This window comes from Heliangelus exortis, chromosome 3 (genome assembly GCF_036169615.1).
Source record: "Heliangelus exortis chromosome 3, bHelExo1.hap1, whole genome shotgun sequence".
Classification (NCBI taxonomy): Eukaryota; Metazoa; Chordata; class Aves; order Apodiformes; family Trochilidae; genus Heliangelus; species Heliangelus exortis.
Genome location: NC_092424.1, coordinates 62,372,638 through 62,393,860, shown reverse-complemented (window position 1 = coordinate 62,393,860; position 21,223 = coordinate 62,372,638). Strand labels below are relative to the sequence as shown.

The 21,223-nt window shown below is 40.5% G+C and overlaps 1 protein-coding gene across 11 annotated transcripts in view; it reads left to right on the top strand.

Annotated features, from left to right (window-relative positions):
* Positions 1 to 18,689, top strand: part of NCOA7 (nuclear receptor coactivator 7) — an 85,476-nt gene extending 66,787 nt beyond the window's left edge. For 10 of the 11 annotated variants that reach the window (XM_071741011.1, XM_071741009.1, XM_071741013.1 and 7 more), the window contains 7 exons: positions 1,152 to 1,320; positions 8,099 to 8,246; positions 13,468 to 13,593; positions 14,068 to 14,220; positions 14,780 to 14,875; positions 15,510 to 15,583; positions 16,438 to 18,689. In XM_071741011.1, the coding sequence (XP_071597112.1) occupies positions 1,152 to 1,320; positions 8,099 to 8,246; positions 13,468 to 13,593; positions 14,068 to 14,220; positions 14,780 to 14,875; positions 15,510 to 15,583; positions 16,438 to 16,573 (902 nt within the window). In that variant the 3' untranslated portion in view covers positions 16,574 to 18,689. Of the gene's footprint in view, positions 1 to 1,151; positions 1,321 to 8,098; positions 8,247 to 9,524; positions 9,768 to 13,467; positions 13,594 to 14,067; positions 14,221 to 14,779; positions 14,876 to 15,509; positions 15,584 to 16,437 lie in introns of those variants that run through there. The other variant, XM_071741020.1, reaches the window with a different exon arrangement.
* The last annotated feature ends 2,534 nt before the right edge of the window (positions 18,690 to 21,223 follow it).

The window sequence follows — 21,223 nt, the reverse complement described above, 5'->3', positions numbered from 1 at the left end:
GGACAGTGAAATATCATCCATTTTCAGTATTGACAGGGACACTTCATGGCCTAAGAACTGTGACTGTGTTGGTAACTTCTCTTGCTTTAGTGAAGTCTATCCGTGTTTGACAGTATCCAAAGTCATGGTGCATTGCTGTACAGGACGGGATACCAAAGTATTCTTGATGCTAGTGGGATTTGTCTGGTGTCTTTCATGCTCTGGAAACCCATAAAGAAGTGATAAACAAGAATATACTTAGGGTATTATTGATTTGATCATTTTGTCATGATTGGTCATTGAGTTATAATAAATAAAACTCAGGCTGCCACTGGAAAGCATATAACAAAATGAAATCTCAGTTTAGGCAGCACGTACACATATTACTGTTTCTACTGCTTCTAGGCACTATTCTGTCCTGGAGCTCCCATACTACTCTGTTGGTAGTTTGAACCAATGGACATGCCCTTGATTTGTATCAAATGGTGAGAGAATGATTAGAATGGAAGTCTTTATTTTAAAAGCAGTTGTTCTTAAAATGTTTTTCCTTTCTCTGAGAAAGGTTTATATCTCACTAACGGTGTTTGGTGGTTTTCTCACTAGGAGAGAAAAAAAGAGCTGTATGTGTACTCCTAAAAAAATGAGAACTTCAATCAGATTTAAGCTATAGTTATTATCCTTTTTTTTTTTTTTTTTTTTTTTTTTTTTTGTCACACTAGCCTTTTAATTAAACTAAACTGCTCTCATGCTTGACTTGTGCAGGCAAAATTTGTTTGTATGGCTGTCTGACCATCAGACTCAAGGAACTCATCAGGCTTTGTGTGTGTGCAGGGTTACCCTGCACAGGTTTCCCAATCACTGTCCCTGTTACTTTCCTGCTTCATATTTCAGTTTGCACCCAACCTGATCATTTTACTGATTTATTTTACAGGGGTGTTCTGTACATAGCTGTACACCTGAGGGGATGCAGACTGATGAAATGGGAGTAAATAGCCACAGTTTAGGATGAACAAGGATTTATTAAACCAGCTATGCTATTGAATGACTTGTCAGGTTTAATTCTGTGTACTGACTATTACTTTGCACAAGATTATTAATCTTTCTGACTGTTTTATCAGTTGCAAAATTTGTACTTTTCTGTAAGCAGCCCATTTCTTTTGTCTCTCATTCAGATATGCTTCCTTCAAAAGAGGAAAAGAGCAAGACTCCTCCAATGTTTCTGTGCATTAAAGTAGGCAAGCCCATGAGAAAGTCCTTTGCATCTCAGAGCACCACCATGTCTCAACAGTACACTAAAAAGATAAAGCAACCAGAGTATTGGTTTGCTGTTCCTCGGGAAAGGTAGGCTGCAGTGAGTGGTACAAAACCATCTTTGTCTCTTGGTTTTATTAGATGTGTAGTGCTTTCTGGAGTTGAATCTGACTTTCCCTCTGTGATCCAAGGTGTGAAGTGCAGCAGGAATGCGAAGATGAGAAGAGGGATGCCCTCGTTTCATTGCATCCCAAATAAAGCAGTGGTTGTTGCTGGTCTAAGATGGCTCCAAGTGTGAGAGAAGAAGGGGTCAGGTGCCACTTGAATAAAGCAGTGGGGGGTGGTTTGGGTTTTGACTGTAGTCTAGGAAGTGAGGGAAAGGGGAAAAGGGGAGCAGTGACAAGAGAGGTAGGGAATTCACTAAGGTGCCAGCTCTAAAAAATAGGTATTTCACATGAGCAAAGGGCATGATGTGGAAAGAGGAGATGCTTCTAATGGAATAAGTGTGGCTATTTCTGCTTTCAGACCCATTAAAAAGGGTCCCTTCTTTCATGGTAAAATACATTTACATCTTTTATGTGCCTGTAGATGTGTATGTATGCATAAACAATACTGTAGAGAGAGAGGGAAAAAAAAAAAAAGCATAAATCACCCAAGAATTTTCACTGGCTGTGAGGAAAAATCAAATTCCTGATGCTTCTCTTGCTAGAAAGCAGCTAGAGCAATTCTCTGGTCTGTTGATGAACCAAAATAGGCAAAGCAGTGATCACACTTCAGGTGAATTAGCTACCATGAAGGAAGAATCTGAACTGGTGATTTGTCTTAGAGGTATCTTTCTTAAAATGCAGTCATTTTTTCTTAATATAATATAAAAAAATAATTTTTCAGAATATTTAGTTGTATTTTCAGATTTGTAGCATGTGTTGTAAATGTTTTGTTTCTTGGATTCTAGAAATAAGAATTTTGAGCAGACCAGTAGTGTGGGAGTTCATGAACTGCAGGAGGTGGGGGAGATTTAATCCACCTGGAATGTGGCCATTGGGAGTGTAGCTGAAGATAGCTTTTGGTTTGCTTGCTATCTGCTGAACCCAGTCCTTGGCTCCTCAGGGATTGCCAAAGGGTGGGTTCAGAAGATTCTGGGTTGAAGTGTGAGTAAATACTTCAAGGAATTGGAGGGATGCTGTAATATAACACAAGGTCAGTTTTTGCTTTAGGGATAGTGTATCTAATACTGAATAAAGCTGCTGAGCTGAACTGAGGTTGTCTCTGATCCTTGTTCTGTGCAACAGGCAAATCTACTAAGCTTACCTCAAACTTGGGAAACAGCTCATTTGCTTGTCATTTTATGGGCAGAAATTTTCTCATTAGTGAGGGAACCTAATCCACATATAAACTGAAGTGTTGACAAGGGGTTTATTCCTAAGTTTTTAGAATGAGAAAAATGTAATTTTTTCAGCGAGCTGTTGCAGCAGCACTTGGCTGTGCAGGTTGACAGGGCAGATCTTTGTTGGCAGAGCTGCTGTTCTGATCTTGATCAAAATTAGTGATGAATGTAGTACAAGACTGGGTCATTTTGGTGCTATTCATGTATGCCTGTTTATGCACCACAGAGGTGCATAAAAGATCATGTAGAAGTTGTGGCAAAAGTTAAATGCTAGACCCACTCCTCTGTATTAATGCAAGACATGACTTTTCCTAACAAGTCAGTATTTTCTCCAAACTTGAGGATGCCTTCTCAAAGCAAAATGCCTTGCTTCCTACCTGCTGGTGATATTCTTTCACCAGTACTGCATAATATACAACTACCACTGTTGCATCTTGAGTGCCACAGGGAGCAGGTCATTTGGGATAGCTTGGCAGTATATTTTGACACAAAGCCTCAAATAATTTGCAAAGTTTAAAGACATTTGGAATGCAATTTGTATTCATGCATGAAAATATCAAGAATACATTTATCTCATTGGCCATAAAGGAGCATAAATAAAACACTCTGTCCAGTGCAGTCACAGTAGCTTGTGCAGCATCTTCATGTTTCGTAGCAATTAAAAAAAAAACAAAAAAACAAAAAAAACACAGCCCAAAAAAACCAGCAAACCAGAATGGGATGTACATTCTTAAAAGATGGGTGTGCTCAGATATCATTGCCCTGTAAGCTATACCTTCCTCTAATTTGCATTTAATTACATTTTCCCTTGCTCTCTTAGTGTTTGCTGTTAAAACAGCTTCTGTCACCACATGCAAAAATGGCTCCATTTGCAGCCTGGGTCTCATAGCCTGCTGCTCCTAGCAGAGCTGCTCATCCATTTGCAGGCTGCTGCTGCTTTCATTCCCCTCTCTCTATAACTTTTTTTTTTTTTTTTTGGGGGGGTGTGGGGGGGTGGGTTTTTTGTGTTGTTTTTTTTTTTAAATGGGAGCCTCTGGAAACATTAATACAGAGAAGAGACTATTAAGCTGCTGATATTCTTTATACAGGCTGTCAATAAGTCTTGTGTCTTGTCTGCCTTTTGTGGCTTTTGTTGTTTTTTTCTCTCCTACATGGCTTCCCTGGTGCTAAGTGTCCTGGCACGCATCACCCTGTGACCCACAGAGCACGGATGAGTTAATCAGTGACCACGGGGCTGCTTTGCACTGCCCACTCGATCATAGTGGTGTTTGCCTTGACACGTAACAGGGGAGATGGACATCTTGAGTTCCTTTATATACAGATTTCTTAGTTTAGGACAGCTTCTCTTTGGTTCAGCTGAGCAGAGAGGCACCCTTGTCATAGAGATTGATTGTATCGCTGAGAAGTCTTGCAATGGGTATAGCTTACAGTGTTAGAGGGTAAGTATGTGTTTGCTCTTACTACATGGATTTATGCTTAAATGGTATGTAGATTTTCCACCCCTAGTGGATTTTGAGTTGTAGTAGGTCAGTAATTATGTCACAGATTTCCCCAAGGCCTGGAACAGGAAAATGCCTTGCACTGTGGCAGAGATAGTAATACAGAATTTCTTTTTTTATAAAGGTGTTTGAACAAGTCATTTCCTCATTTTAACACTGACAAATTTCTCAGTCAATAATTAAATATTAAGCATAAAGCTCAGATTTAGACTCCTTTTGAATTAATCTTACAAAATAGCAGTCCTAGATGCCTGATAATTAAGATATCAAACTATATAGATGATCTCAAGCTATATAAAAAGATATCAAACTATACAGGTGAAACCTATGAAAAGCATCTTGTATCTACAAATTAATATCCTATACTGAGAACTCATAAGTTTATATAAGCATATGAGGGCTTTACCTTAGCCTTTGTAAGATTCATGAAGGATTGTTGTCATCTAGTCAGGCATGTTTATAACAAAGTCGTAGGATTCCTGAATTAATTCCTGTTTCTGGGCCTGGAGATGTGGTTGGCTTTAGGACCTTAGAACAGGATGTACCACAGGATGCACAAAATCTCACTACCCAAGCACACAAATTTGGAACTAGCCCCCCTCCCAAATGTGACTGACTTGAAGACATTAACTTAAAGATAAATGGTTTGCTTCTGCCCTCAAATAAGTCAGATATTTCTGCCATATCAGCAGAAATGGTGGTGGTGATGAAGGCAGTTTGGGACCGTCTAAATTAAAGTATATCTTTTAGAAGAAACATAACTTATGGTTCTCCTTCAGGGGTCAACTGTAACGTGAAAAGTTGTCTGGTGTGTTTTACTGGTAACTGTCTTCACTCTTTTTCAGGGCTATATACCTAATTTCATTTTTCTGGCTTCCAGTCCCTGGTTGTGCTTGTAGATGAATTACCAGGATTCAGTTCCTCTTGACATAGGCTATCACAGGGTGTCATTCATGTGAGCTTAAATAACTCTTTTCTCCTCTTGCTATGTGGCAGTTGGGTTTCCATCTCTCATCTGCAGCACTTGGGAATGGAACATGAGAGATAGCCAGAGTATTTTAGCAGTGGTCACCAAAGTGTCAAACACCCACTAAATGCAATCTCTTATTCCTTCTGATGAATCCTGGTACATTCAAGGATTGCCCTGAGTATTGTCATCACTGTGCAGGTGCAGAGGTCTTGCTCCAAAATTCAGAGCAAGGTCCCAGGTCTTTAGGGTCCTTCCTCTGAGGGTTAAGTACCACGCTGCAAGCACAGCCTCTGCTCACTGTTTTTCAGCACATGCTACTCTTGTTTGGATACATTCAGTCACAGAGCTGGTTGTGCCTTGTGTACCAAGCAAATGCAGTGGCATACATGAAGCTTTTGATTTACACTGTTTTTATCCTATTGCTGTCATGATCCTTGTCATGTTTTGTACTTTTCAAAACTAATTTTCCACTGAATCCTTCACTATAAGCTTTGCTTTGTTTTATGCCCTCTGCGTATGTGTTACTCTGAACATATCTGTTAAGCATATTAACTTTTAATTTGGCTACAGATGAGGGTGTTCCCTCTTTAATCACTGTTCCATCTTTCTTTTTTTATTTGTGTATCCTAGGTTGTTGGGGGAGTTGTGTGTTTTTTTGTTTCAGATTCTTCTTTAGGAAAAATATTCCTGCTATCATCTGTTCCTTTGGCATAATTTCTTTCTGCCGTGATTGACTTTGGGTTTCTGAAGTTGTTCCTTTCCAAGTATTTTATGTTTTATTGATGTTTCTCTGTTAGTGCATGACACACATATAAGCATGTGATCACCAAATCAGCTATTGAGTTCTAGGATAAATTTCCTCACAGCTGCCAAGTTAGCTAAAAGAGTGTTCCCCAAGCAGTGGGTTTTTTTAATTTAAGAATTGTCTTTTTTTTTTTTTTTTTCTGTTTGGTAGCTTGGAAAAGCCACCATAGCATAATGTTACAATATTATTAGGAGAGAAAGTATACTCTGCATCCCTTTTCAAAATTACTTCACTTCTACAGTAACCTGTTTCTGATTTTATGCTGCTGCTTTTTATATCTGGAGTGCCTGGATTTGTTTAGTGCCTTTCCATGGCAGAAGAAAACTTAGTTATGGACTACTTAGATAAACTGAGCATATGCAGGTCCATGGGGCCTGACAGGAAATATTCTGAGTGTACTGAGTAACTTGGTTGCTTTTATTGCAAGGCTGCTTTCTATCATCCTTTGAAAGATTGTGATCACTGGGAGAGGTCCTTAATGGACAAGCACTGCAACCATCTTCAGAAATATCAAGGAGGATTGGTGGGAGCACAGGAGAGTCAGCTTCACCTCAGTCCCTGGGAAGATTATGAAGCACATCCCTCCAGACACTGTTTCTACACACATGGGGGGCAAGAAATGACCAGGATCAGATGTCGTAGATTTACTGAGGGCAAATTGGTTTCCTCCTGACCAGACAACTCTTGTGTTTGAGATGGCAAGTTCTGAGAGCAGGGGGAGAGCAAGGGCTGGTTATTTTACCACAACCTTAGTAAGGATTTCAACACAACCTCCCATAGTATGCTTATAGCCGGGTTGGAGAGATGTGACCTGGACAGGCAGACTACCAGGTGGGTGTAAAACTGGAGCACAGCTCAAAGGGTTGATAGATAGCCCAGGTGGCAATTGGTATTCCTTGGGAACTGACACTGCTTAATGCCTTCATCAGTGATATGACCATTGGGACAGACTACACCTTTGTTATTTTGGGGGTTTATGCCAAATCTGGGGAGTGTTCATACATTAGAGGGCAGGAAAAAGCAAAATCCATACTTCATCCTTTCTGAGGGTAGTGGAAATCAGGTCTAAGTTTATTGAGGCCGAAGTGAGTCAGGCCCCTCTAAATACCTCACTTTTGATTAGTACAGCTCTCATGGACAGGCAACAATTCAAGGCTGTCTGTTTATACAGTTAGAGCTGACATCAGGCTCTCCGGCCCTCGTTGATAGGTGTGTAGAACAAAATATGTGTAATTGATTAGAAAAATCTCTGGAATTATACCAGTGATCCTGAACAGAATCTAATAGTGTTGTTGAAATGGTGCTTTAATATTGTTTGTGCATATAAAAATATATAAATAAAAATTCAGGTAACTGGAAGTAATAAGGGGAAAATGTCTACATTTTTCTAAGATCTTGGATTGTTTTGATTAAAAAAATGCTGGACAAAACTTTCTGGTGAATAGAAAGATCCAGTGTCATAAGTACTTACTACCATTCTATCTGCCCTTATAATGGGTTTTATGGCTTGGGTTTTTTTGTTGGCAACTGAACTTCTAGTACACTATATCCACTATATTTCTTGTGTTCACTTTAATTTTAATATACTACATAAATTCTTTCTTTAGAAACTGCTTTACTCATTGTTATGGGTGCCAAAAAGAGCATTTCTGTAAAGACCATGTTTGAGACCTCACTACATTAATGGCAGTGCACAAACTGCTGGTGCTATACCATTAGTAAAGTTGTTAGTTACTGCTTATTTTCTTCATTCTAACAGAATAAAGAACTGTTTTGTGGTTAGTGTCTGTAACTTTTATAGGGCAGCTAGAAATGGGATGTAGACTTCACTGGTGATAACGGCTTGGTTTATGTAGGAGGTCAAACTAAATGTTTAAAGTGAGAGTTAACTTTTGTGAGCATGATCTAATACCAAATAATTGTCATAATATGAATTGTCTGGGACTGGACAGGACACAGTTTTACCTTGAGGCTTTGTATTTTACAAAGGGAGGAAAAAAAAATGTGTGGACAGAGAGCAAAGAAACCTTGAAATGCCTCAGGCTGCCAGGTGGAAGGAGCTGTTAACTTGAGTGGTATGTGAGGGTGGAAGCACATGGGTGGCCTATTTGTATGGTTGTCCCTTTTTTGTCACTGGGCAAAAACCTCAGTACTGCATGACAGTGCTGTGTTCATTCCACAATGGTTGTCTCCTCTTCTTCTGTTTACAGGGTGGATCACTTGTACACATTTTTTGTTCAGTGGTCACCAGAAATATATGGGAAAGATGCCAAAGAGCAAGGTTTTGTCGTCGTAGAAAAGGAGGAACTTGACATGATAGACAACTTCTTCAGCGAGCCCACTACTAAGAGCTGGGAGGTGAGTGCTTTCTGCTGTTGGATGAAGCGTGTGCATATCAAGTGTGCATCTCTGTTAAGAATCTCACTACTTGCTCTTTTGGTGCTTTTTATAGTGTTTTTTTACCTGTCTCACAAATACATTCCTTCAGTCCTCTTTTCTTCTCTGCCTAGAAAGAGCAGGCAAGCAACTCAGAGCTATGTGGTGTTTAACCAGCAGAAGTTGCATAAATATTTTCATTATGTGATACCAGCCTTTTTCAAGACTGTAAAAGTATGTGTTGCCAGTGTTGCTAACTTATTCTGATATTTATATGCTACAAAGAGAAGCTCTGAAATGTATATGTAAACATAAACATCAGTGGAGACTTCTGTGTGCTGGTTGAAATGTTGATATGTGGTGTTGTGCCATACCCTTTCTTCTCAAGTGTGTGAAGCAATACTGTTTGAATATTAGTTGTAAGATGGATAGGTTTTAGACTGGGACTTTGTCTTTTTTCATATGGGGGCTTTTGCAATCTGTTTTAACTGCTTGGCATGCCTGTGTTTGTTTTCTGTCTCTTGTGCATACAAAGCCTAATTTCTAAGGGAAAGAAGCGCAGACACATTTTAAGCAGTATTTCTGGATGCTGAAGCACTTGCTTTGCTAAGGATATGGGTTAAAGTTAAAAAAAAACCCAGCAGATAAATCCCTAAGTGGGAAGTATCTTGATGGTGATTTAAAAAGTGATCTGATTCTTTCTCTAAAACATGAACTTGTTTTAAAAAAAATCTATGGGTCTTTAAAAAAAATATTTTTTAAACATTCTTATTTTCAAAGTATGTTATCCTATTCAGAAGCAGAGCTCAGGACTTTGGCTTATCATTTGAAATGTAGCAACCACACCTCTAATCCCAAATAGCTTTTATTTTTACATTTTTGTAGTTTCTTACTGTTGGTGCTTTGTGAGCTGCAAGATGAAAAACAGAAGTCCTCATTCCTTGTTTTGCTCAGAGCTAGTGCAGTCATATGTTGCATTAGATTTCACTTTTCAGTTGTTACTGCTTTTTTCAAAAAAAAACCAAAATGAAAGAGGAGGGTAAGTGATCCAAAAAACAGAGGTGGGTGAGATCTGGTCACACTGAGAACTTTTCTCTCATTGTTTTATTTAAATATCTATCAGGGAAAGTATTGCCCGGAAACAGTTTCTCAAAGGTGTGTCTCTTTATTTGTAATAAATCCAAGCTTTTCAAATTGAAAGTAGGTCTGCCAGGAAGTCCCTACGGAAACTCCTAATTTGGGCATGATTATTTTGGAAGTTTCACTCTCCCTTGAGGGGAAACAGAAAGTGTGGTAGAAGAGAGGCATATAAGTGATTTTATCACAACGTGCCACAAGCAGTTTGCTGCCTGTCATGCTTGTGGGCAAGAGCTCTTGCCACTAAAGTAGGGAAGTGTAGTGGATACTGTGACAAACTGGTAGATGATGAAAGGCAAGCAAATGCCCCTGAATATTCGAATTATATACTGTGCCAGACCTGACCAGGAGGAACCTTTTGTGGAGGTATGTTGGACTGTGTCCCTGCTTGACAAGCGTGGCTCTGATACAGCACTTCTGTCCTAGTGAAAAATATGCTCTGTATTAAAATGAATTTTAATTCCATCCCAGGTAGCTTGCTTTCTCAGTCCCATAAAATCTCTAAAATATTTTGTAGATCCAATTCCTGTGGTGGTTGATTCTATTTGTCTGTTTCTGCTTTTGTGTGGTCTGTAAATATCTGGTTTTGCAGTTAACTTTTTCTGCAGTTCACTCTGAACCTAATTCAGATATGTGCTTCAGTTGCAGAGTGGATAGCTAGCTGTGAAGTGAAGAGGGGGACTTGTCTGGTTTTGGAGTCAATTTGCAATTTACAGCTGTGTTTATAGATTTTCTTTGGTTCCCCATGTCTGTGAACTTGGTTGCATTTGCTGCAGATACCTGTAGCTAGTTGATTTACTGTGATAGTTTCTGCTTCTCCCCCCCCTCCTAGGAGGAGGCAGTTCCTAGAAAATAGACTTCAAAAGAGGAGTTTGGTATTTTTGATAAATCATTAAGGTGTTAACTAAAAAAAAAAGTAAAATAAAATTATGGCCTGGGAGATGAGGAAAAAGGTAAAACCATTCAGAAGGTAGAAAAGGAACAAGGACAAAAGCAGAAAGACCATTTTTCTTGGACAGTTTGCTGCTTGTTTGTTTGTTTGTTTGTTTTAATTGGTCTTAATTTTATAGTGCAAACCTTCTTTGAAATTGGCCATATGAGAAATGTTCCAGCACAAGATTCCCTTTAGTCTCAGAAGACCCGGGACTAAATCCCACTGAGTCTGGGCTGGAGGGGCAGGATGTAGCTGTACAGCTCTTCCAGCATCACCATCAGGAATACCTGTATTGCTCAGGTGTGCAGGGGCACATAACAGTGTTAATTCTGCAGGCCAGATTTTGCCTTGTGGTGATCCTTCCTGTCTTCTCCTAATTCTGCTGTGTGCTTTGAAGCACCAGTGCTCTGGTGCTCTGCTTGAGGCAACTGCCCTGGGCTCATTTTCAGGCACCTGCAGATGAATGCAGGCTGGCATGAGTTTGTGTTCTGGACATGTTCCTTTCATCCCAATGGAGATGCTGGGGGCACTGATGATATTTGGGCTTTGTCCTACCCATGGTGTACTCCCCACCAGTCCTGTCTTCATGAAAAGCTCCTTCTCTGTGCTCGATTAAATCTGCACCTGGAGTCAATCCAGTGGATTTGTTTCTTGCCTGTGGGGGAGATGTGTGAAGTCCAGGCACTTGTTTGCAATTCTTTGACTGTTGACAGCTCTTGCAAGTTCAAGCAGTGATCATGAAGGCACGGAAGTGTTATGGAAAAATTTATCTGTGTGTAATGTAAAAGTCATTTGGGAGTCATATTTGCAGGGAGGTATGGGGCAGTGGTGTGGTGTGCTCTGCAGCCACACCTAAAGGTTCCTGTCCCAATAGAAGACTCCCGTGATTATATGGTCATGGGAGGAAGGTGGTTTAAGGTTTCCTGTTGGTTTTGCAGTTAGGCCTCCTTACTTCCCCATTTTATTCCTCATCAGTCCAAGCTCTGAGCTCTTGCTGTTGCTTCCTCTGTGCTGTGCCGTGGAGTTCCAGTGTCACAGTTTAACACTGGCCTGTCAATTAAACTGAGTAACAGATGCTCTCTATTAATCCCCCTCTCCTCCCTGATAAAGAAAGGAGAGAGAATAAGGGAGAGAGACTTATGGGTTGGAAACTAAACTGAACAACTTTAATGAAACAGTAATGATAAATAGGAAAAATTACTAAACACATACAAATATACAGGAAAATTGATACCACGTTCCTCCCTCCCTCCTCCCAGTAACTCTCACATCACCACCGAGGCTGCAGGGCAGCCCTGGGAAAGTCCAGGCTGGACTCCTGGGGTCAGGAGCAGTCAGGAGCTGGAGGCAGGAACACACAGATTCAGGCTGGCATGGATCAGGACCACAGGCAGACGAACGGACGGAATCCTCCCAGGATGCCAAAGCAAACAGGGACAGGAGAAGAAGGGGAAGCAGGAAGGAAGGAAGGGGTTTGACCCTCGTGATCCCTCAAATTTATACTGAGTATGATGTGTATGGGATGGGATACTCTGTTTGGTCAATTCTGGCATCTATCTTGTCCGTTCCTCCCCAAGGGAGGGCTGCAGATGGGACCTCTTTAATCCTTCTCTCCTTCTGGAGGGCAAAATGTTCCTCAGAGCTGAGCAGTGAACTTGGTTCTGCACACCAGTCTCTGTCTGTAACTATAAACATGGAGTGTTATCAGTCCTAGAAGCAGACACTGGCTGAGAAACTTGCTGCTAATTTCAGCAAGTGCAGCTACTTACAAGACACTTAGCTGAAAACAAAAGTACAAGACAGAGAATTACCTTTTTCCTGGCCCAAACCAGGACACACAGGTAAAGCCCTCCTGCCAAAGCCAAAGCTCCTGTTGCTCCCTAAGCGCCCCAAGTTTCACCAAAGGCTTAGCAGCTTTCCAGCTGTGCCAAATGTTGCTCTCTGCCAGCTGGGAGGCCATGCACCCCAGCAGCAGCTCTCTGGGAGGCAGGACACGTGGGCTGCTGCCACTGAGGGGTGAGGCAGTGTCCTCCGCTTTGTACTAAGCTCAGGGCCCTATGCCAGGCTGGGAGCTCCTGTTTGGGATCCTGTTTGCTGCCCATGCCACATGGCCTTCCGAGTTTGTTCCCTGTCTCTCTCAGAACTTTCTAGGCTGCTGAATCCTTTGGCAAACAGGCATTAAGTGTATGGATTTGCATTCTCACTTTGTTTCCAGATTTATGAGAAAAAGTGTGGCTCAGCTGCAATTCTTAAAGAGAAGTGTTTTCTAAGTATGTAAATTCAAACCTGGCAATAGAAATACATATATGGACTCAGCTTTTAAAATATTATAATGTTATCTCTTTATAAAGTCTTAAGCAAATGAATAAATAGAAGTTTCCAAAGAGCTCTTTAGTAATTTTCAACTAAGAATGTATTTTGTAAAATCAGTATTTTGAAGAATTTATGTAAACTGGATGCTCAAAATCTTACTCAGTATCTTCTCTACAAGCCAGAATTTTGAAATATCAGTTCAAAATTATTCACATTTTTACTACTTTGCTATATTCATTCTGTTTCCGGATGTATACACAAAACCATGTCTGAGTAAAAGAAACCAGGAAGTAATGTTTTACTGTTTTAACACAAGGAAGTGACATTTTTATCATAATCTCATGCATTAGTACCTAGATTATTATAATTATATTATAATTAATGTACTCAATTAGCTGCATGGGAGAAAACAAAGATTCTGTCATCCTCTTTTAGATTCCCACAAGACACGGTTCAGATGCATGTAATGTGCTTTGGTAGATATAAGTGCACTTTAGTCTTCTGACCTGGGACCAAGTTTGTCTGAGACCAACCACATGATGTCATCTGGTTACCTCCAAGTTTATTAATCCCAAAGAACTATACAGCTGTGGGAGGCCACCATGGCATGAAGAAATTCTTGCCATGCTGTCTCACAGACACCTTGCCATTTAAGATTTTACCCATTTGATTAAGGCCTGATTCAACTGTCCCGTTCAGTGATTTTGCTCCACACAGTGTAAAAGCTGAGGAGTGTGTCTTTTTAAATTATTTGCTTCAATGGAGGATTGACAGCATAAAAGCTATGCTTTAAATTGGACACTTGTTCTCTTGCCTTAGATCATTACTGTAGAAGAAGCAAAACGGCGAAAGAGCGTTTGCAGTTACTATGAAGAGGAAGAAGATGATACTTTGCCTGTCTTAAAGCATCACAGTGCTCTCCTGGAGAATATGCACATAGAACAGGTATGGCTAGAAAAAACTCAAGTTTACTTGTTAGCTGTGGTGCTATCTTTGCTGAGCGTGAGACATTCTGGAGGCAATACCAGTGCTGTTTAAGAGTTTGGAAAGTGCTTATTGCGTTGGAATGTCCTTGTACAAGGTCTTGTTTGCTGCAGCACTATCTCACCTGGGAGCTTATTTTTATGTTCTGCATCTCTGGAGTTTGAGTTGTGATTTTGAGGACTGGCAACTCTTTCAGTGCTTGAAGAGGCAGTGCCAGTTTTGAAATCTTTTCCACGGGTGATGTGAATGCAGAGACGCTTGGGCTCAGACTACAAGGCCACGTGTATGGCAGAGATGCCAAGCTGTTGGAATCATCTACTCCCTTGACAGCCGTTTTTTTGGCTCTGAAGCCCCTGCAGAAAGGAAAAGGTCTGGGGCACCACCTGTGACTCAACTTGCTCAATACGTAACCATTTCCCCCTGTTCCTTGCCCAGCTTGCCCGCTGCTTACCTGCACGAGTGCAGGGGTATCCATGGTGCCTTGCATACAGTACACTGGAGCATGGGACAAGCCTGAAGACTCTGTACCGTAAATCAGCATCTCTTGACAGTCCAGTTCTCCTTGTCATCAAGGATATGGACAACCAGGTAAGGAGTGCTTGTTCTGCAGGGGTTGGACTGAAAGGGCAGCTAGATAAAAAGTACTCATCATGAAGCACTTGTCATACTGTGAAGTATTGTCACTGTGACGATTGTCACAGCCATTCCAAACTAGGACATTGGTGTTTTCTATTTTCTACTGCTTAAACTAGTCTTACAGGCAGTAAAGTACATCAACGCTAATAAAAATACCCTCCCCCACCTTCATAAATGCAATGAGTGCTCCTTTTTATTGTGCACATGGAAGTGTCTTCCTTGGTTATCTCAGTTAATGAGTGGTCGCAATAATGCCTCAGTGGAGGTCTAGTACTTCAGTAGCTCCTGGAGTCATCATTCTTGTTGCCATTGTTGTCACCTGGCTTTTAGTTTGTAGGATGCAAAAGGTTTGCAGGAGTACTCAGTCATCTGATGTATTTTACTTGGTGGTTCTTCTAACATGAAACACCAGCTCAGTTTTTCTTTAGAAAATATTTTGAAATGTTTGGGGTTTTTTTCTCTCGAATTTTACACTGTCCTTCAAAGTAGTTTAATCTCTTTATTCCAACAGATATTTGGAGCTTATGCTACACATCCCTTCAGGTTTAGTGACCATTACTATGGCACTGGTGAAACATTCCTCTACACATTCTGTCCAAATTTCAAGGTAAGTCAGTGTTCACTTTCTCAAGTAAGATTTTTAGGGTCTGCTTCTGAAGCACTTAAGAGATGTTTAGAGCATGTGCCCAGTGATGACAAGTGAAGTAATCACTCAGTGCTTGAATGCAATGCTGTAAGCAGAAGTGACTGTAATTATCTGAAGTGCTGAGAGTCTGTAAAGGTGAGGAGAGGCCTTTAAGTGGATTGAAGGAGAAACATGGAGGAGTAAGGAGCAGACTGTCAAAAACTCACCTTGGGAAGGCGGTGATATGAAGAATAGGGCATAATTTCACATGTGCTTAGGATAACAGTGACAACAAACCAGAGATAAGACTGCTACTGAAGTATTTTCAGTATGGAACACATTGTTCCTTTTTAACAGAATGTCTGTTGATACAGAGATGCAAGCAGAATTTTGAAAAGCATTAGGATGCCTTGTTCAGTTTAAAATATGTATTCTTGTTTTACTTTCTACCTGTTATTTCTTCTTCCTTCCCTCTCAAGAAAAAGATTAAATAAACTATCATTGCACCAAAAAATACCTGCCAAGAGTTGATCCCCAGTTGTTTTAGAGTACAAGAATCCTTGCAGTCAAAATATATATATATATATGTTTTTATTTTTTTTTTCTCCCTCCACAGGTATTCAAATGGAGTGGAGACAACACCTACTTCATTAATGGAGACACCAGCTCTCTGGAGCTTGGAGGTGGAGGGTGAGTGAATGTTTGGTTTTCAAATTATATAGCTGTTTTTTTACTTTTCTTTTTAGATGAGAATAGGGACAAAGGTGTTTGCAAGAAAAACTAATCAGTGAAATGGCTGAACTTTAACTTAAGGGTTTAGGGAGGATTCTTCAGCAATCTGATCTCTGTTACAATGTTTTCATTGCTTAGAGTGACTGATAATGAGAATTTATTTTATTTTTTTTTATTTAATTTTGAGATCAGAAAAGAACCATATGTTTTAGGCAGATACAGGTCTTATTGTTGCAGAGTTTTGCCACTGGAAGATAATCTCCAATGGCAGTTTTGCCATCAACTTCTAGGGTTTCTCACATGGTCCTTACTAAATGGTCATTATTCTGTTGCTGTTCAGAGCAAAGGTACAGACAGTGCTTAAGCAGGTCCTAAATTTTGAAGGACAGTGGGCTTGAAATTAAAGGCTAAGGCTATATGATTAACTAAAGCTGACTGATGCCTGCACCATGGGGCATCTGGGCACCCTTTGCCTTAGGAGTGCATAAACACCTCTCCTTCCCAGCCAGAAGGGGCAGTGTCCACATCCATCCATCCAGTGAAGGGACCCTGATGTCTGTGCCCTGGTGACAGTCACAGCCACCAGTGTGAAAAGCCAAGTGGCACAGGGGCACTGTGGGCACATGCTCAGTCCTATGCTCTGCCCTGCTCACCTCTTGGCAAGCTCTTTGCCAGGACTGAGCTCTTCACATGGGGTATAAGAATTCTGAATTACCTAGATTCCTCCCTATCACTCCCCTGGTTGTCTCTACAGCTTCCAGTATTTTTATGATTGTTTATAACCTAAAATGTATTGTGTACTTCCTTTTTAGTGGCCGGTTTGGCTTGTGGTTGGATGCAGATCTGTATCATGGGCGAAGCAACTGCTGCAGCACCTTCAATAATGACATCTTATCTAAGAAAGAAGATTTCATAATACAAGATTTAGAAGTATGGACATTTGAATGAAATACTGACTGCCTTAAGGACCGGATCCAATAGGCACTTAAAAGCTAACTAGAAGGTGCAGGCTGCCTCACAACCTTACACGCTTTTTCCTCAAGTTTGTACCAGAGCATGAGTACACAAAAAAAAACCCAAACCCAAACAACCAACACAAGAAAAAACAGAGATGGTTTTGAGAGGCAGTAAGAGATCAGTCTGAAGTGTTCTTTTACATCATCCTCCAAGACTCCTTCATCAAAGATACGATGCTTGTGAACATTCATGGTGTATAAGTTGAAAATCTTTTCTGTAACTGTGAAAAAGATCCCGTGGGAGAAGTATAACTGTCTAGTACATTCCATGTGTATTTATGTTCAATGTACAAATGCTAACCAAAAATAAAAGGTTGAGTTACCAAAATCTACAGCATACTGTTTGCCATGGAAAAGAATCAGAAATAGGTGTACACAGCACTTAAGGGAACATGTTTTTTGAATCTTTTTATTTATTGTAATTGTACAGAAGATTTTTTTTTTTTGTAAATGTATTAGCTATGAGTTTTTTTTCTTTCAGTGTTTCAAATCTCAGTTTGGTAAATAATTACTTTTCAGGTAGGTTTCTTATGCGTTGGCATTTATTTTGAATCAATTTATTTGATTTCTGAATTTAATTTTTATATTTTTATTTTGTAAATGAGATTTGGTTTTCATTTTACCCTAATTCGAGGGTTTGCTTTCTGGCAGAAACACTTGAGTGCATAATTCTGTTTTTCTGAGATGAGGGAGAAGGTGGGTAGTTCTTAACTCTGCTTGCCACATTCCTATCAATAGGTTATTATTTTGGCAGCATGCGGGGACACTATGCAAGCTGCCATCAGGTGTGGATTGTATCAGCTCTGTTGCAGCCAAAAGAATTGGGACAGCATGCTCTGAGCATCTGCCCTGGTATTATTTGACTGGTTACAAATGGCATTTCTAAAAGATCATTGGTTTTCTGTATTGCCACCAAGTTATTCCAAATAAGCTATTCATTGTGGCTACAGCTCTCTGCAAATTGAAGAATAACTGCTTTGTTAGGGAGACAATACAATTGAGATTTAGAGAAGAATGTTATTTCTCTAACAGGCCAAGTCATGTTAGAGTAATATTTGTGTTCTCAGTAATTATACATATTATTTCCTTCCTGAAAAAAAGACTTGAATCAACAGGTTGGCTTAAGATTCAACAAGCAACTAAATATTCTTCTATGTTTTTCATGAAATAATCAAATACTCTCCCCTCCTCCAGTGCTAAAGGGATAAGACCCCAAGTTACAAAATGAAAATTTCAGCCAACAAAGAGAGTATGTCAGAAGACTGTCATTCTTCACTGTTTGCTAAAGATTTCTGCTTTCCCATGAAGCTGTGGTTGTGTTTGCAGAACCCAGACTTGACCAACATTAGGAAGCTGCCCTGCCCTTAGACTTGAGCATGTCATTGTTCTGAGAAAGGCAGGTTTTGGAAATGGTGGTGCATTTCCATGTGTTAAAACAGTACAGTCAAATTTTGAAATATTACGTGAGGAATACAGCTCAAGTTACTGCTCTTCCCTTTTGGAATAAATTATAGAAGGAAAAAAAAAAATAAAAAAAGCCAAGTGGTTTTCTTTCAGAAGCATTACTGAACCTTAATCCTACACAAATTTCACAGCCCCAAACCCAGTGCTATATACAATAATCCTGTAACACGCTGCACATGAGCTTTTCACACTTCCTTTCTATGTGGTCTACTACAGCCATAAATAAAGTTCTTACTGGTAATGCTGTAAAATATTTTGAAAGTTGCTAGCAGCAGAACACTTTGAAGATATCAGGAATATCTAATGTTGTTTGCTCCTTTAAAGGGTAGCAGACAACTTAATAGTTGGAAAACAAAAATGACCCAAACGAACCAAGTTCAACATTTTACATGCATTTCACTATTGCTACTTACAACTTACTCCATTATATTATCCTTGTCAGAGCATATCTAAATGCTGTGGTCTATATTCAAAACAGTGTTGTTCAATCAAAATTTTGTGACCCTTGAAACAATGAATATTGAATATATGTAATGCAGTGCTATCACAGTATTTCCAATAAAGGAATTTATGCATTCAGAAAATTGTTACACATTTTTTTATTTACAAATTGTAGTACATTTTAAAGATGAAAGGATGCAGCTTAAGTTACAGGTTACGGTTACAAATGCCTACACCTCCCCTTCAAAAGAGAATTCCAGCAATATTGTATTTTAGAAACATGGCTGAGGAGATGGGAGGTTCTGTGGGTGGAAGGAGGGCTGTCTGGTATAGCATCATCTAATACAGAGCTGTTTCTTGAGTTCACTCAAAGACAGACTGAGAGAAAGGGCTAAGAAATACAGTAAACAGCTAAGCAGTTGACCTAGTAGTTCTTGTTGGTTCCATCAGCCGTAGTGAATGACATGCATCCTCTCATCATTTTTGACTGTTCCCAGAAGTCGAAAGTCAACGTACATGGTTTTTGTTTGTGGGTACCCTTTTTGTGTTGCTAAAGTGTTCCCGAATTTTTGTCTCTGTCCAAGCAAGACAAAGGCATACAGTGTCTTAAAAGTACTTAGTCCTTGGCTTTTATTTGGTTTATGGTATATAGAGATGGCATTAATAAAAAGAAACCACGACTAAGTGTGAAACAGAACAAGTTTTCTGTCTGCAAACCTTGCTTGGAGCAAAATGGTGGTAAGAATTTTCTTACAAGAGAAAAACTGTGGTCACTAATTTTTCTCTGAGGTTGTTCTTGGAGCATGAAGCATATGTACTTCAGTTGTACTTGTATTTTTGATTCAGGACAGTGTTGAAATGAAATTATCATTCACAATACGGCTTGTAAGTACCCAGGTATGTGCAGGTGTTCAATTTTGTGCTGGTTTTGATGCTGTCTTTGCAGTGCATGTTTTGTATGAAACTGGCTATAGAGCAAAATAAAACCCAGTTCCTTTCAAAATAATCCATGTGTTTAAACTAACAATTTGACTTGCCTGCTTGTAGCAGAGAAAAGGAGCAGGTTAGCTCATTGCAAAGCGATTGCCTTGTGCTCTGCAGCTCAGCAAATGCTCACAAATTAGCTTCTTCGTAGCTATGTCCTGTTTGTACAAGCACATCTTGCATCCTCCAAAAGAAATGCTTTTTTGAAAAATCTCATTCTTAATTTTGCAGATTTTTACCTCTTTAAACTCTGTGGCCTATTGTCTGTGGTATGAGTGTTTTGTGCCGTTTGGGCTGCGTGAAGAACTTGAATTCTGTGGCTGGATTCTCCAGCTCTGCTGTTGAAACTTTGTGAACAGTGCAAGGGAATTTAAAATATAGCTTATTAAGAAAGCACTTCTAGAAACTGAAGGTTATCTTACCACTTAGAAGTGCTCTCTATTAGCTCCGGAAGCAATTGTTAGGGTGAGGGTGGTGAAACACTGGAATGGGCTGCCCAGAGATGGCCCGTTCCTGAAAATGTTCAAGGTCAGGCTGTACAGGCTCCAAGTAGCCTGATCCAGTTGAAGTCATCAACTTGTTAGGGAGGCTGGACTAGAGCTTCCTTTCAACCCAAACTGTTGTACAAATCTGTGAATTGAATGAGCTCAGAATGCACTCATTTACCCTTATTCCCAGTTTGTAGGTATTTTTTTTACGTTTTGTTTTTCCCTGAAAACTTTAGGTGAGCAGTCTTCATGTACTTTTATTGATGTTTCAAGGGTGTAATTCAGCATGAGGCTGGAGGTGTGCTCCAAAGCACCAAGGAAATTCAGTGTTTTTTATTACAACAGTCTGGGTCAGATGTAAATCGAATCATAGAATCATCTTGGTTGGAAAAGACTTCTAAGATCATCAAGCCGAACAATTAACACAGCCAAATCCACCACTAAACCATGTGTTCTTTTAAATACCTCCTGGAATGGTGACTCCATCACTCCCCTGGGCAGCCAGTTCTAGTGCCTGGCAACCCTTTTGGTGAAGAAGTTTCTTCTAATATCCAATCTCAGCCTCCCCTGAGTCCATTTCGGCGAGTTCTTTCTCTGTGGTTACTCGGGACTTGTTCTCCAGGCCCTTCCACCAGCTTGGTTGCCCTTCTCTGGCCACACTCCAGCACCTCAGCGTCATTCTTGGGAGTAAGGGGCCCGGAACCGAATTCCGCACTTGAGGTGCGGCTTCACCAGTGGCCAAGACAGGTGGGGCGATCACTTCCCTACACCTGATGGCCACGCTATTCCCGGCAGGGGCCAGGAGGCCTCTGGCGAGCACCGGGTACGATGCCGCAGGACGGGGGTGGGCGTGTGGGGTGTGTGTGTATGTGTGTGTACGTGTGTGTACGTGTGTGTGAGGCTCCGCTGTCCCCAAGGATTAAGGGGAGGGTCGTATGTGTATGTGTATGTGTATGTGTATGTGTGTGTGTGTGTGTGTGTGTGTGTGTGTGTGTGTGTGTGTGTGTATGTGTATGTGTATGTGTATGTGTATGTGTATGTGTATGTGTATGTGTATGTGTATGTGTATGTGTATGTGTATGTGTATGTGGCTCCGCTCCCCTGTCCCCGGGGATGAAGAGGAGGGAGGATGGGGGAAACTTCTCCGGCGGCCCTCGGGCTCCCCCTGGCGGCTCTGGGGTGATCCCGCGGGTGGGCGGCGGCGG